Source organism: Giraffa tippelskirchi, chromosome 2, assembly GCF_054371585.1.
Source record: "Giraffa tippelskirchi isolate mGirTip1 chromosome 2, T2T-mGirTip1v1.2.pri, whole genome shotgun sequence".
NCBI lineage: Eukaryota > Metazoa > Chordata > Mammalia > Artiodactyla > Giraffidae > Giraffa > Giraffa tippelskirchi.
This window is the reverse complement of record NC_137276.1, coordinates 168656418-168670634: the sequence shown is the minus strand read 5'-3', so window position 1 is coordinate 168670634 and position 14217 is coordinate 168656418. Positions and strand designations below refer to the sequence as shown.

Sequence of the window (14217 nt, the reverse complement as noted above, 5' to 3'; positions counted from 1 at the left end):
TCTGACAAAGGATTAATTTCCAAAATATACAAGCAGCTCATACAACTCAATACCAGAAAAACAAACAACTCAATCAAAAAGTGGGAAAAAGACCTAAACAGACATTTCTCCAAAGAAAACATACAGATGGCAAATAAACACATGAAAAGATGCTCAATTATTATTAGAGAAATTCAAATCGAAACTACAATGAGATATCATCGCACACTGGTCAGAATGGCCCTCATCAAAAAGTCTACAACCAATAAATGCTGGAGGGGGTGTGGAGAAAAGGGAACACTCTTGCACTGTTGGTGGGGAATGTAAATTGATTCAGCCACTATGGAAGACTGTATAGAGATCCCTTAAAAAACTAGGTATAAAATCACCATATGACCCAGCAATCCCACTCCTAGGCATATACCCTGAGGAAACCAAAATTGAAAGAGAAACATGTATCCCATTGTTCATTGCAGCACTATTTACAATAGCTAGAACATGGAGGCAACCTAGATGTCCGTCGACAGATGAATGGATAAAGAAGTTGTGGTACATATACACAATGGAATATTACTCAGCCATAAAAAGGAATGCATTTGAGTCAGTTCTAATGAGGTAGATGTACCTAGAACCTATTATACAGAGTGAAGTGAGTCAGAAAGATAAATACCATATTTTAATACATATATATAGAATCTAGAAAAATGGTACTGAAGAATTTATTTACAGGGCAACAGTGGAGAAACAGACATAGAGAATAGAATTATGGACCTGAGGAGAGGGGAGGAGAGAGTGAGATGTATGGAAAGAGTAACATGGAAACTTACACTGCCATATGTAAAGTAGATAGCCAACAGGAATTTGCTGTATGTCTCAGGAAACTCAAACAGGGGCTCTCTATCAACCTAGAGGGGTGTGATGGGGAGGAGATGGGAGGGAGTTTCAAAATGTATACCTATGTATACCTATGGCTGATTCATGTTGAGGTTTGACAGAAAACAGCAAAATTCTGTAAAGCAATTATCCTTCAATAAAAAAAAAAAAAAAAAAAAAAACCACGAGAATTATATCAAGGGGCTGCAAGTAACACAGCACACATTTGATCAAGCATTTGCCTAGAGGGATGCACTTCTTAATTGTGTGAGGAGGCTGGAACTCTACTCCTGATGTTTCCTCCACATGAAGGGATGTTGATTAGCCTAAAACTCCTGCATTCTCTTTGCAGGGCCCACACTTTTCTAAGGAGTGAAGGAATACTTTAATCTGATTTGTGAGCCTGGAAAGAGAAACTCAATGTGCCCAGCCTAGCTCCATCCTGCCTATTCTCCTCATGAGAGCCCAACTGGCTGCACAGGACCTCTTCTGTGTCTGTTCCTCCATAAGATAAGCTTTTTAGGGGCAGTCTTGATGCAGACAGCATGGTCTGGTAGCATCCAGGTCAGTCTTTCACTGACTGAGTAAGGATGAGATGTTTGTAAGCATTGGTAAGCTGCTTTTAAACGGCAAGTCCACTGAGTTCCACAGGCATTGTGGAGTGTGCGTCAGGTGCTAACAGGACAACAGCAGTGCCAGGTCTGGGGAAGCAGTGCTCGATTAGCTGTTTCGATTTCCATTCTGCATCAGGGCCAAAGAGGGAATTGTGGATGGGCTGAGCTTGGATTACCATGGCTTGTCTTGAGCCCACTCTTGCCACAGTACCCATCTCAGGATGAGAACTAGATCCTATTTATTCCCAAGTCTGGCCATGAAATGCACACAAGTACAATCAAAAAGGGCTTCTCGGGTAGCTCAGCTGTAAAGAATCCACCTGCAAAGCAGGAGACCCCAGTTTGATCCCTGGGTTGGGAAGATCCCCTGAAGAAGGGATAGGCTACCCACTCCAGTATTCTTGGGCTTCCGTGGTGGCTCAGATGGTAAATAATTCACCTGCAATTGTGGGAGAACTGGGTTTGATCCCTGGGTTGGGAAGATCCCCTGGAGGAGGGCATGGCAATCCACTCCAGTATTCTTGCCTGGAGAATCCCATGGACAGAGGAGCCTGGTGGGCTACAGTCCATGGGGTTACAAAGAGTCGGACATGACTGAGCGACTAAGCACACACACACACAGAATCAGAAAGGGTCAGAAGTGAACAAAGGTGTGTCCCTCAGTCCTTTACCGCCTGATCTGCTCCTCGGCCATGGAGAGGGCAGCCTCAGCAGCCACTCTTTGGTCTCGTTCTTCTTCCAACAGTTTTCTCAATTCGTTCATCTCCTGTTTAGTGTTGCAGAGCTGCTTCTGGGCCTCAGAAAAGCTTCAGGACAAAAGGAAAACAAGAGCATCACTAGATGCAGGATAGAGTTGTTGATACAGGGATTTGAAGTCTTCCTAAGGTTATAAAGAATGGAAATTTATAGAAGGCTGTACAAACACAATGAGTATTTTAAAAGAATGCCTGTCAAAAGATTAAATAAAGCTGCAGGAAATGCCTTAAGAAATTTTAGGGACTTCTGAATATCTCTCATTTGAATATCATAATCTTAATAAGGTGCGTGTGTGTAGGGAGGGTCTGTTTCACAAAATATTCACACACAATTTGTTATTATAATTGTTGCTTTATAATCCTCACATTAACCCTGTGAGGCCAGTAAGACAAGAAGACACATTAAACCCATACAATGGACTCTCATTCTAACTAGATGACTGCCCAAGCGCTGCCTACACAGCGCACACTCCAGGGTTGAGAGCTGCTCCCCTACCTTAGCTGTGGCTCGCTCAGTTCCTCAGCATCACCTTTCCTGTGACCGCCATTCTTTTCCTGGGGAGCTCCTGGAGCAACGTCTATATTTAGTGGCCCCTGGAAGAAGAATAAGTTTAGTAATTCAGTGATGAAACCACTCAAGAAACTGTGCTTAGGCAAAATGAGAACTTGCTTAGGCATTGGAGAAAAAAGAGAAATCTTGGAGAGGAATACCTCTGTTATCACTCTCTTCAAGTTCAGATTTAGAAGTAAGAATCTTCTGCTCTAATAGATTAATCTCCTACATAAAACTCATCATTAGATTTTCCTCCAGATTCTCATTCTTGAATCTCTCCTCTCAAAAGTTTCAAGGCTTGTCACTGAATCCCACTTTCTTCTAGTGGAGACCCATCTACTTTCCAGAAGCCACTCTGGTCCCTTCCTGATTCAGCCACTCCTCCCCTCCCCTCTCCTCTTCCTGCCATGTCCTACTCCCCTCCACGCTCATTCTCAGTCTTCATCAACTTCAACAACCTCTCCTCTCCACTGTTGTCAACAACTCTGCCAATTTTGTTTCTCAGGTCCAAATCGTCCTACAGCTTTCCTATTACTTGAAGCAAAAAGCCTTCCAAAAGCCTCAGTCATCACTGTTTGCCACTCACTTTATTATTTCTCTCCCACCACTTGACTCAATGGACATGAGTTTGAGTAAGCTCCAGGAGTTGGTGATGAACAGGGAAGCCTGGTGTGCTGCAGTCCATGGGGCCGCAAAGAGTCAGACATGACTGAGCAACTGAACTGAACTGAACCTCACTGATGATCTTTTTCCTTTAAATCCATTCACTCTTCAGTTTTTCTTGGCCCTTATTCTTCCACTCCTCTCCTCACTGTTTCCATCACACCTATTTCATCTTCAGCCTGAAGACATCAATCTTTTCGATGCTGTGCTTTATGCTTTATCATCCGTGCTCAATTTCCCAACACTTTCCCCAGCCTCTCACCTTCTCACTCACAGTTTGCAGCTCTTGAACCTGCTTCTCCAGGACTGCACAGTGATTGAAAAGGTCACTGTAGTGCTGCTGGTTCTCACGGAGACTCTGACTGGTGTCACAGAGCTGAATAGAAAGGGTATTTTTCTCTTCCAGCAGTTGAGTGAACTGAAATAGGAGAGATGATAAGCACTAGCCCACAGGACTGTTTCACTAGGAGCAGGCAGTGTGCATGCTCAGTCCTATCTGACTCTTTACAACTCTGTAGTCCACTAGGCTTCCTGTCCATGGGATTTTTCAGGCAAGAATACTGGAGCAGGTTGCCATTTCCTCCTCCAGGGGATCTTCCTGATCCAGGGATCGAATCTGCATCTCCTGCATCCTGCACTGGCAGGGAGATTCTTTACCACTGAGCCACCTGGGAAGCCCCACGATCAGGTAGAGATATAAACAAAGTCTGAGCATCCATGGAAAGAATTAGGGTGGCAGCTTGTAGAGGAGACATTCTATGCTGACAGCCCATCTGCTACTACCCATGCTAGAGCCCAAGAAGCAGTGCTTCTAGTTAGCTGGGACCCAGTTAGTGGAAGCTTTAATATCTCCAAACTACGAACTCCATGAGGGGTCACTGTACTGTGTATCCTCAATATCAAGCATATGGCTAGGCTCACAGAAGGTAAATGACAGTTATTTGTTTGCTGAATGATGAATAAGTGAATGATCGACCCTAGGGATGGAGATGTTCTGATTCTTGATCTGGGTGCTGCTTATACAGGTGTCCTCACTTCGTGAAAATATACCAGGCTGTATTTGTGATTTGGTGTTTTACCTCACTAAAATATTTACATGAAAAATGTTTCAGTTGCTATTCACTGCAGTTTCAAGTACCATCCTAGAAAGACAAATACCCAGAGTGATTCACAGTCTAATCTTCAGGAAAGCAAATATAACAAGGTTGAGATGGGATCTAGTTTATAGAAAGAGGAGGTGTTAAGAGCTATGAAGGGCAGAACTTTTTGGAAACAACTGACTAGGCTGAAAGAGGAACTGGGTAGAATCTGCTCTGGAGTCTCCCCACCATAGCACCTTGTGAAAACTCCCAGAAAACACCCCCAACAAAAGGTCTGTAATTTTACCAATTCATTGTGACCAACTAACCTATTTAAAAAAATGCAAATTTCTCTGCCAGAGTTAACAGTGTTATCAGTCTCTGATACTTCAATGTTAGTTAGTTGAATTTAACAACATTTAATGAGTGCCTTCTACACAAACCAGGCACTGTGTTTCCCATGTACATTACCATATTTATCCCAGACTGACCTGCTGCTAACACTTTGGGCAAATTACTTAATTTCTCTGGGCCTTAATTTCCTCATCTGTGTACAGCCTACTGATCACCTACTGATCTTTACCATTTTTGGATCACAGATCCCTTGGTGAATGCCCGAGTTTTTGTGATGAGAAACTTACACACACAAACACATCATTTTGTGTATAATTTTTGGACATTTATATTGATAGCCCTCCTCAAAGCTAATTTTTGGGTCCCAGAGTCTAAATGATCACTCTAATTCTTCCCGACACTAACATAAACTATCTAGCTGGGTTCCTCTGAAGACGGCGGAACTAGGTGAGGTGCTGCCAGAGAATAATCTGACTAGTCAGAGACAACAGGAGTATAATGATTCATAAGAAGGTGAGGGAAGGGAAGCAGGTGATGAAGGAAGAGAAGCCAGAGAATGGATGAGGGGAGAAGACAGATATGAGAAGGCACTGAGAATAATTTTCTTTTTTCTTGCCTTGGCCTTTGCTCTAGGGACCAGATGGCAAAGCAGCTCTTCCCATAGAAAGAGGTCCATCTACTCCAGCATGCTTCCTAGAGTGTCTGGAGTGGCCAGCTGGGGGTTCAGGAAAAAGCAAATTGGCTTCTTTAATTCCACAACATTAGATACACAGTGAGGAAGCTTACAAATGGAGTAGAATGAAGAGCAGACCCCTCACCTCTATCATTTTGTCTAATCACATATGCAAGCCTCCTTCCTGAGACTCTTCCCTGCCACACACTAGTGAGAAATACCGGGGAGCTTGCTGGAGGATTTGTGAGGAGTTATGGGGAGATGATGTTGGGTAGGAAGCCTTCCTAAAGGAGTTGGCTTTTATCATTCTCATTGAATGGGCTTCTCCAAATCACTCCCAAGGGCTCTGCAAAGGCAAGGAAAAAGAAATGGCCCTGTGTCTGGCCCTGTGCTTTAGGGTGAGGGATACAGGCTCTGAGAAAGGTAAAACATATGTCTTCTAATAGAGCTAGAGCCTAAGCTTAAACAGCTTATACTTACCTTCTTGCTTCTAGTCATGGAAACAAGAAATTGAACTTCAGGCTAACAGGGAACACATACCTTGCTGTTCAGTTGCTGAATTCTTAACTCCTTTTGGTGAATTTCTTTTAAGCTGTCATTGAGCTGAGTCCTAAGATGCTCTGTCTCATAAACTAGGTTTTGTGATCCATTGAGGGAAACTGATGTCTCTGCGGATGCCTGCCAGGATATAAACACCGATGAAACTCTCTCCTAACACTGTGCATACTTAAGTCCTCCCCTCCAGAAACCCTGCCCACCTCACAGGAAGTCATCAGATGGCTTGCCTAATAGAGGCAGATGAGCACTTAGCTTGCAAGAAGCTAATGTTTCCTCCAAGCAGCAATCAGCGTTGGACTTACTCACCTGTCTTTGGTACTGCACTTTGTGGGTCTCAGTCTGTGAGGAGGAAGATCTCAATTCCCTCACAAGGTTCTGCAGATGGCTGAGCTGCTGATCTTTATCTGCGATAGCCATAAGGTACTGCTCCTTCATTCTCCTCTCATGCATTTCCCAGGAGTTCTTCTCCATCCTAGAGAAAACATGATATAGGCATAAGTAAAAGTATACTTCTGAGACAAAGATGAATAACTGCATATTCAAAACATGTAATGGGATGTAGAGATGTAGTCAAAAATACATAACCAGAGTGAAATTTATGTTATAAATAGAATTGTGCAGCAAGGTGATGAAGAGGAACTTAAAAGAGAACTGTAACTGGCGGACTGGGGAAGGTTTCACAGAGAAGCAGGTACTTGATCTGAACCCTGAACAATGAGTCAGGTTTCCATAATGGGAAAAGCATTCCAGGTTAAGAATAGAACAAAAAGCACAAGAATGAATATACATAGTGCGTTTTGGAACTGTTGTAGAACATAGTGTGGAAAGTGGATAGAGCAGGAAATGAAAGTGGAGGGGAGAGAAGTCAGACCCTGTAGGGGCACTGAACACCATACTAAATAAAACTTACTCTGTAAGCAATGGGAAACCACTGTACTTCTTCAGAACAACCTCAGGGTTATGAGGATGCCACTGTAGAGTCTGAAGGAGCTGGGTTCAAATGCTGGCTCTGTTCTACACTAGGCATGAGAACCTGAGTAAAAGTTACTTAATCTCTCTGAGCCTCATTGGTAAAATGGGAATAAATGATCGATTCCTTAGAATTATTGTGATGATTTAATGAGATTCTATACGTCACACAGCAAACACAGGTGAGAAATTCCAACGCTGATTGCTGCTCGGAGGTAACCACTACCCAGGAAGCATCAGCTTCCTGCAAGCTATATGTCCATCTGCTACTATTAGGCAAACCATCTGATGACTTCCTGTGAGGAGGGCAGGGTTTCTGGAGGGAAGGATTTAAATATAAACAGCTGCTATTTATTTATCCCCTGAATTTGACCAAGAGGGAAGCTTCTATTTGATTCCAGCTACTTTTCTGCAGAACTAGCAAAACTGCCTCTGTGCCAAATTCTTTAGTTCTACTTCTCTCTACACTATGCCTGAAAAAAAAAAGGGGTTGTAATCAAATTTGTGCAGCATCTCTTTACTTTGACTAGTCTCTATTTTTCCCAATAATACAAGGTTTTGTTTGAACTACATCAGACTTTTTTGTCTTTTTCTCTAGAAGCAAGGTCCTTCTTTATGTCCTTGTTTTCTAAAGGACATAAACCTATTATGAAAGAATCCTGCTGTGTCAAAAGGTGACTTGGATTACAGTCAGATTTTTTTTTTTCAAAAAGGCAGAACAATAAAACTTAGAAACTAAAATAAATTTTTATTACAAGGCCACTATATGGAAAAGGCACAGAAATTCTCTAATACGCTTTCTCTGATATTTGTCTGTGAAAAATGAGAGAGAATAAGAAAGGAGGAGTATAAGAGTGAGAATGCACAAAAAAGATCACAAATCTCTTATAAAGCTTCAAATAGCCTTTTTTTTTTTGAAAGATGGACAAGTAGTTACAGTCTGGAGAGACCCTCAATGGAGAATAGGAGCTAAGGAACAAGCCTGATTACTTAAGAGAACAGCCATAAAAGGCCTATACCTCATTACCCCTTAAGTAAGACAGCACAGGAACCAGAGCAGAATAAGCAAACCAGTAGTTACAAGTAGAAGAGAAAGGTTATTGCATAAATCCACGCTCTTCTGATTAGCCAACCCCAGCGCCATAGAAACCTGAATGAGATGTTTCAGCTTTTTCATGTTTGGAAAGCTCATTTCTTGAAAGTATTTCAAGAGCAAGACAGGGATCCTGTTTTAAAAAAGATATTCAGCAAAGAAACTGGTCCTAAAGTCAGTGAATCAAATCTGTGTCTTCATGTCTTCTTCCTTCTAAAGATGAAGTAAAATGTCTTCCTTTCCTTCTTATAATTTACTCACAGCCACTTGATATATAATTTTTCTTTCCTTCAAAACTGCTTAAATGTGGAAGGTAAAGAGAGAAAGGCTAACAGAATGGTGAAAAAGGAGAAAATGAAGGAAGAAAAAAAAAAAAAAGACCAGAAATCATTTTTTTCTCCCTCTTTTTCTCTCCCCTAAGGGTCAACTTTATCAGGAAAGTCTTCTTTCAGAATCTCTGTCAGAAAGTTTCAAGAGGAACAAGTGGCTGCAAAAAACAAGGCTTTAGAACCGTGCACCTCTTCTTTGGTTTATACTAGCAACTTAACACAATATTCTTTTGGTTCTAGGTAATTTGGATATAATATGGGTGACATCAAGGTGATGTTCCCTTGTGCTCCCGATCACCGTTGGAGGGCCCTAAATTCAGTGCTCGGCTTTAATGTGCATCTGAAGGAAGAGGGCCTCTTGATAATGAATTGAGATTCTAACGGAATTAGCTGGGGCAGCTGTTCCCTGCCAGAAAAAAGGCATGAGGTTGAAATGGAGTGATTCACCTTCTTTCTGGAGGTTCAATTACAGAATGAAGAAACTAGAGAAATTTATATTCCCAGAGAGCAAAAATTCAGTTTTTTACCTTCTTTTCATTCATCTGTTGATTAAAAAAAAAATGTGTTCTTGTATCATTTGGGAAATTTGTCAACACCACGGAGTAAGTCTGATCTACTTTCACTTATGAGAAAGTCTGTAAATATATTGAATATGAAAATCTTTTGGATGTAACGTCACTTCATAAAATTTAAATGACCCAATTCGAAAAAGTGTTTTGTTCCATAAACTTTGCTTAAGGTTTTGACATATCACGTTAGTAGAGCATCTAGGATCTGTGAAGGAACAAATCTCTCATATTTACACATTAAGAGCTCTCTTAGGAAGACTTCTGGAGAAGGCAATGGCACCCTACTCCAGTACTCTTGCCTGGAAAATCCCATGGATGGAGGAGCCTGGTAGGCTGCAGTCCATGGGATCACTAGGAGTCCAGCACGACTGAGCGACTTCACTTTCACTTTTCACTTTCACGCATTGGAGAAGGAAATGGCAACCCATTCCAGTGTTCTTGCCTGGAGAATCCCAGGGATGGGGGAGTCTGGTGGGCTGCCGTCTATGGGGTTGCATAGAGTCAGACACGACTGAAGCGACTTAGCAGCAGTAGCAGCAGCAGGAGGACTTCCCTGGTGGTCCAGTGATTAAGAATGCATCTTGCAATGCAGGGGAAGCAGGTTTGATCCCTGGCTGGGGAACTAAGATCCCATATGCTACAAGGCAAAGGACCTGATGCAGCCTAATTAATTAATTTTAAAAATGCTAAAGAGCTCTCCTAAGGATGTTACAATAATTACTTTTATTATATTGATATGTATCATCAGGTAGCCCCTTTGTAACCTGGATGGGACTCTAGATTCCACTTTATATTCTCTGCATTCACTTGCCTGTGCTGGCCCTGTAGCAGCAGGTGAGACAAAGCAGGTGGTGCCTGATCAGCAGCACTTTCCACACAGAGAGTCTCCTTTCAGTATCAAATCCTGAAAGCTTTGGGTTTAATTTTACTAAGGTGGCATGCACCATCTTACTGAACAGTAACAAAGTCCCAGCAATGAGGCTGCAACAACAGGACCTGTCTATATACTGTTAAGCACTTACTCTTTACCTTTACTTTTTGGATCAAATCTGAGACACTGAATTAAATGAACCATCAAAAATATCAGTTCCTATCATATTTTTTTTCCCTCTAATAGAACATATAGCTCTGTTTTTCATCTTTAAAAGAAAAGGGCTTAGATTTCTAGATCCAGACAAGATGGAGTAGATACATTTCTCCTTATTCCTCCCACTCATGCATGTGTGCTCAGTCATGTCTGACTCTTTCTGACCCCATGGACTGTAGCACACCAGTTTCCTCTGTCCGTGGGATTTTCCAGGCAAGAACACTGGAGTGGGTAGCCATTTTCTGCTCCAGGGGTTCTTCCTGACCCGGAGATCAAACCTGAGTCTCTTGTGTCTCCTGCATTGGCAGGTGGATTCTTTACCACCACACCACCTGGGAAGGCCCACATTTCTCCCACTAAGTATTGATAAAAAACCCTCCTCCAGCAGTAAATTGGTAGTCGCCCTTTCCCTTTCACCGTGGTGTTAGTGGAAGCCTACTAAAGATTTAAAGAAGATTGATCATTAAAACTTACAAGACTCCAAAATGTTCAGGATACAACTGAAAATCACTCATCATACTAAAAAACAGGGAAATCACAATTTGATTGAGAAAACAAAATTAACAGATTACAAGACCCAAGATGACACAGATGTTGGAAACATATATACAGAATTATAGAAGGATTTTAAAGTGGCCATCTTATATATAAATGCTTCAAAAAGTAATAACTAACACACTGGAAATAAATGAAAACAGAGAAAGCCTCAGCAAATAAATAGAAGATATAAAGAAGACCTAAATGGAAATTTTAGAATGAAAAAATATCAAAACATCCAAAATAAAAAGCTAACTCAATGGACTCAAGAGCAGAATAGAAGTGATGAAGGAAAAATATCAGTAAACTTGAAGACAGAACAATAACAATTACTGCAACTGAATAACGAGAAAGATAAGCAATAAACTGGTTTCATCAAAATTAAAAAGACCTTCTCAATGGAAAGATGAAAAAAATAAACTGCAGACTAGAAGAAAATATTTGCAAGTACATATTTGACAAAACACTTGTATCTGGAATAAAAAACAAACAAAAAAGCTCTCAAAACTCAACAGTAAAAATTAATGACACAATTAGAAAAAAGACAAAACACAAATATTTCATCAAAAAGGATATATAGATGTTAAATAAGCACATAAGAAATGTTCAACATTAGTAGCCATTATGCAAATTAAAACCACAATGGAACAGCATTATATACCTATTAAAAACTAAAATATAGTTACAATATCAAATGCTGATGAAGATGTAGCATTTGATACTGAAACTGGATCACTCATATATTGTTGTAAAATAATACAGTCATTCTGGAATATAGTTTTGCAGCTTCTTTAAATAGTAAACATATTTATTATATGTTTGCATTTGCATATAGCATTTGCTCTCCTCGGCAGTTATGTCAGAGAAATTAAAACTTACTGTCCATATGAAAGTCTATACAGAAGTGTTTACAGCAGCTTTATTTATAGTAGCTAAAAATTAGAAACAACACATAACCTTCAATGAGTAAATGGTTAAAGCAGTACATTCATACCATGAAATACTGTTCATCAATAAAAAGAATGAAGTATTGATACATGCAAAGATGTTACAGATATCAAGGGCATTATACATAAGTAACCCATCACTTCATGGGAAATAGATGGGGAAACAGTGGAAACAGTGTCAGACTTTATTTTTTTGGGCTCCAAAATCACTGCTGATGGTGACTGCAGCGATGAAATTAAAAGACATTTACTTCTTGGAAGGAAGGTTATGACCAACCTAGACAGCATATTTAAAAGCAGAGACATTACTTTGCCAACAAAGGTCCGTCTAGTCAAGGCTATGGTTTTTCCAGTGGTCATGTATGGATGTGAGAGTTGGACAGTGAAGAAAGCTGAGTGCCACAGAATTGATGTTTTTGAACTGTGGTGTTGGAGAAGACTCTTGAGAGTCCCTTGGACTGCAAGAAGATCCAACCGGTCCATCCTAAAGGAGATCAGTCCTGGGTGTTCATTGGAAGGACTGATGTTGAAGCTGAAACTCCAATACTTTGGCCACCTCATGTGAAGAGCTGACTCATTGGAAAAGACCCTAATGCTGGGAAGGATTGGGGGCAGGAAAAGAAGGGGACAACAGAGGATGAGATGGCTGGATGGCATCAGCGACTTTATGGACATGGGTTTGGGTAGACTCCGGGAGTTGGTGATGGATAGGGAGGCCTGGCGTGCTGCGATTCATGGGGTTGCAAAGAGTCGGACACAACTGAACGACTGAACTGAACTGAACTGATACATAAGTAAAGCTAATTTCAAAAGGTTACATACTAAAAAATTCTTAGGATGAGACAAAATTATAGAGATGGAGAAACAGATGAGTGATTGCCAGAAGTTATGGATATGGAGATGGGAGGGAGAGGAAGAATGACTATAAACTAATGGCACAAGGGACGTATTCATGATGATAGGCCAGTTGTGTATCTTGTTGCAGTGGTGGTTACATGACTCCACACATATCATAAAGTTGCACAGAACTATACACATACTTGAGTGAAAGTCTAATTGGTAAAAATCTGCATAAGGTCTTTGAATTGTACCAATGACTATTTCCTGGTTTTGAAATCGAACTATAGTGAAGTAAGATATTACCACTGGAGGAAACTGGATGAAGGGTACATGAAAGCTCTTTGTATTATTTTTTTTGCAACTCTCCACAAATCTATAATTATTTCATAATTAAAAAAAAAAAAAACCTAAAAGGATCACAACAAACTGTGGAAAATTCTTAAGAAGATGGGAATACTTGACCACCTTACCTGTCTCTTGAGAAACCTGTATGCAGGTCAAGAAGCAACAGAACTGGACATGGAACAAGAGACTAGTTCAAAATTGGGAAAGGAGTAAGACAAGGCTGTATACTGTCACTCTGCTTATTTAACTTATATGCAGAGTACATGAATTAAAATGCTAGGCTGTAGGATGAATCACAAGCTGGAATCAAGACTGCTGGGGAAAATATCAGCAATCTCAGAAATGCAGATGATACCACTCTAATGGCAGAAAGTGAAGAGGAACTAAGGAGCCTCTAGATAAGGGTGAAAGAGGAGAGTGAAAAAGCTGGCTTAAAGCTCAACATTCAAAAAACTAAGATCATGGCATCGGTCCCATCACTTCATGGCAAACAGAAGGGGGAAAGTGGAAACAGTGACAGATTTTCTTTTCTTTGGCTCCAAAATCACTGTAGACGGTGACTGCAGCCAAGAAATTAAAAGACGCTTGCTCCTTGGAAGGAAAGCTACGACAAACCTAGAAAGCATATTCAAAAGCAGAGACATAACTTTGTCAACAAAGGTCTGTATAGTCAAAGCTATAGTTTTTCCAGTAGTCGTGTGAGTTGGACCATAAAGAAAGCTGAGTGCCGAAGAATGATGCTTTTGAATCATGGTGCTGGAGAAGACTCCTGAGAGTCCCTTGGACTGCAAGGAGATCAAATCAGTCAATCCTAAAGGAAATAAGCCATGATTATTCATTGGAAGTACTGATGCTGAAGCTGAAACTCAAATACCTTGGCCACCTGATGTGACGAGCCAACTCACTGGAAAAGATCCTAATGCTGGGAAAGATTGAGGGCAGGAGAAGAGGGCAGCGGAAGATGAGATAGTTAGATGGCATCACCAACTCAATGGACACAAGTTTGAGCAAAGTCCAGGAGACAGTGGACAAAGAAGCCTGGCATGCTATAGTCCATGGGGTCACAAAGAGTCAGACATGACTCACCAACTGAACAATGAACAACAACAGAAAGGGTTAAAAAGCAGAGATTACTATACCTGAGCAGATGCAGCTCATGCTGCCAGGAGAGGTTTTCCTGCTTGAGCTCTTCCTGCATGATCTGAAATGTTTTTGTCTTATCTTGATACTCCTGAAGTTGAGCCTTCAGTGGACGTAACTCAGTGATTTCTTGGTTAATCTGTAAATATTGCTGCTGCAGATTCTTCAACTCCTTCAGCTTTAACCAAAAGGAAGGTAAAAGGGTGATTTATCACATTTCATCCACTTAGCTATAAGTCAGCTGCAGCTCCCTGCTAAGT

At 40.9% G+C, this 14217-nt stretch overlaps 1 protein-coding gene across 3 annotated transcripts in view; it reads right to left on the bottom strand.

Moving 5' to 3' along the window:
• The window catches only part of GOLGB1 (golgin B1), a 73641-nt gene that overhangs the window by 2430 nt on the left and 56994 nt on the right, over positions 1–14217 (bottom strand). For all 3 annotated transcript variants that reach the window (XM_081571804.1, XM_081571805.1, XM_081571806.1), the window contains 6 exons: positions 13957–14135; positions 6408–6573; positions 6084–6221; positions 3700–3855; positions 2718–2815; positions 2138–2272 (listed from right to left, as the gene is read on the bottom strand). In XM_081571804.1, the coding sequence (XP_081427930.1) occupies positions 2138–2272; positions 2718–2815; positions 3700–3855; positions 6084–6221; positions 6408–6573; positions 13957–14135 (872 nt within the window). The remainder of the gene's footprint in view (positions 1–2137; positions 2273–2717; positions 2816–3699; positions 3856–6083; positions 6222–6407; positions 6574–13956; positions 14136–14217) is intronic.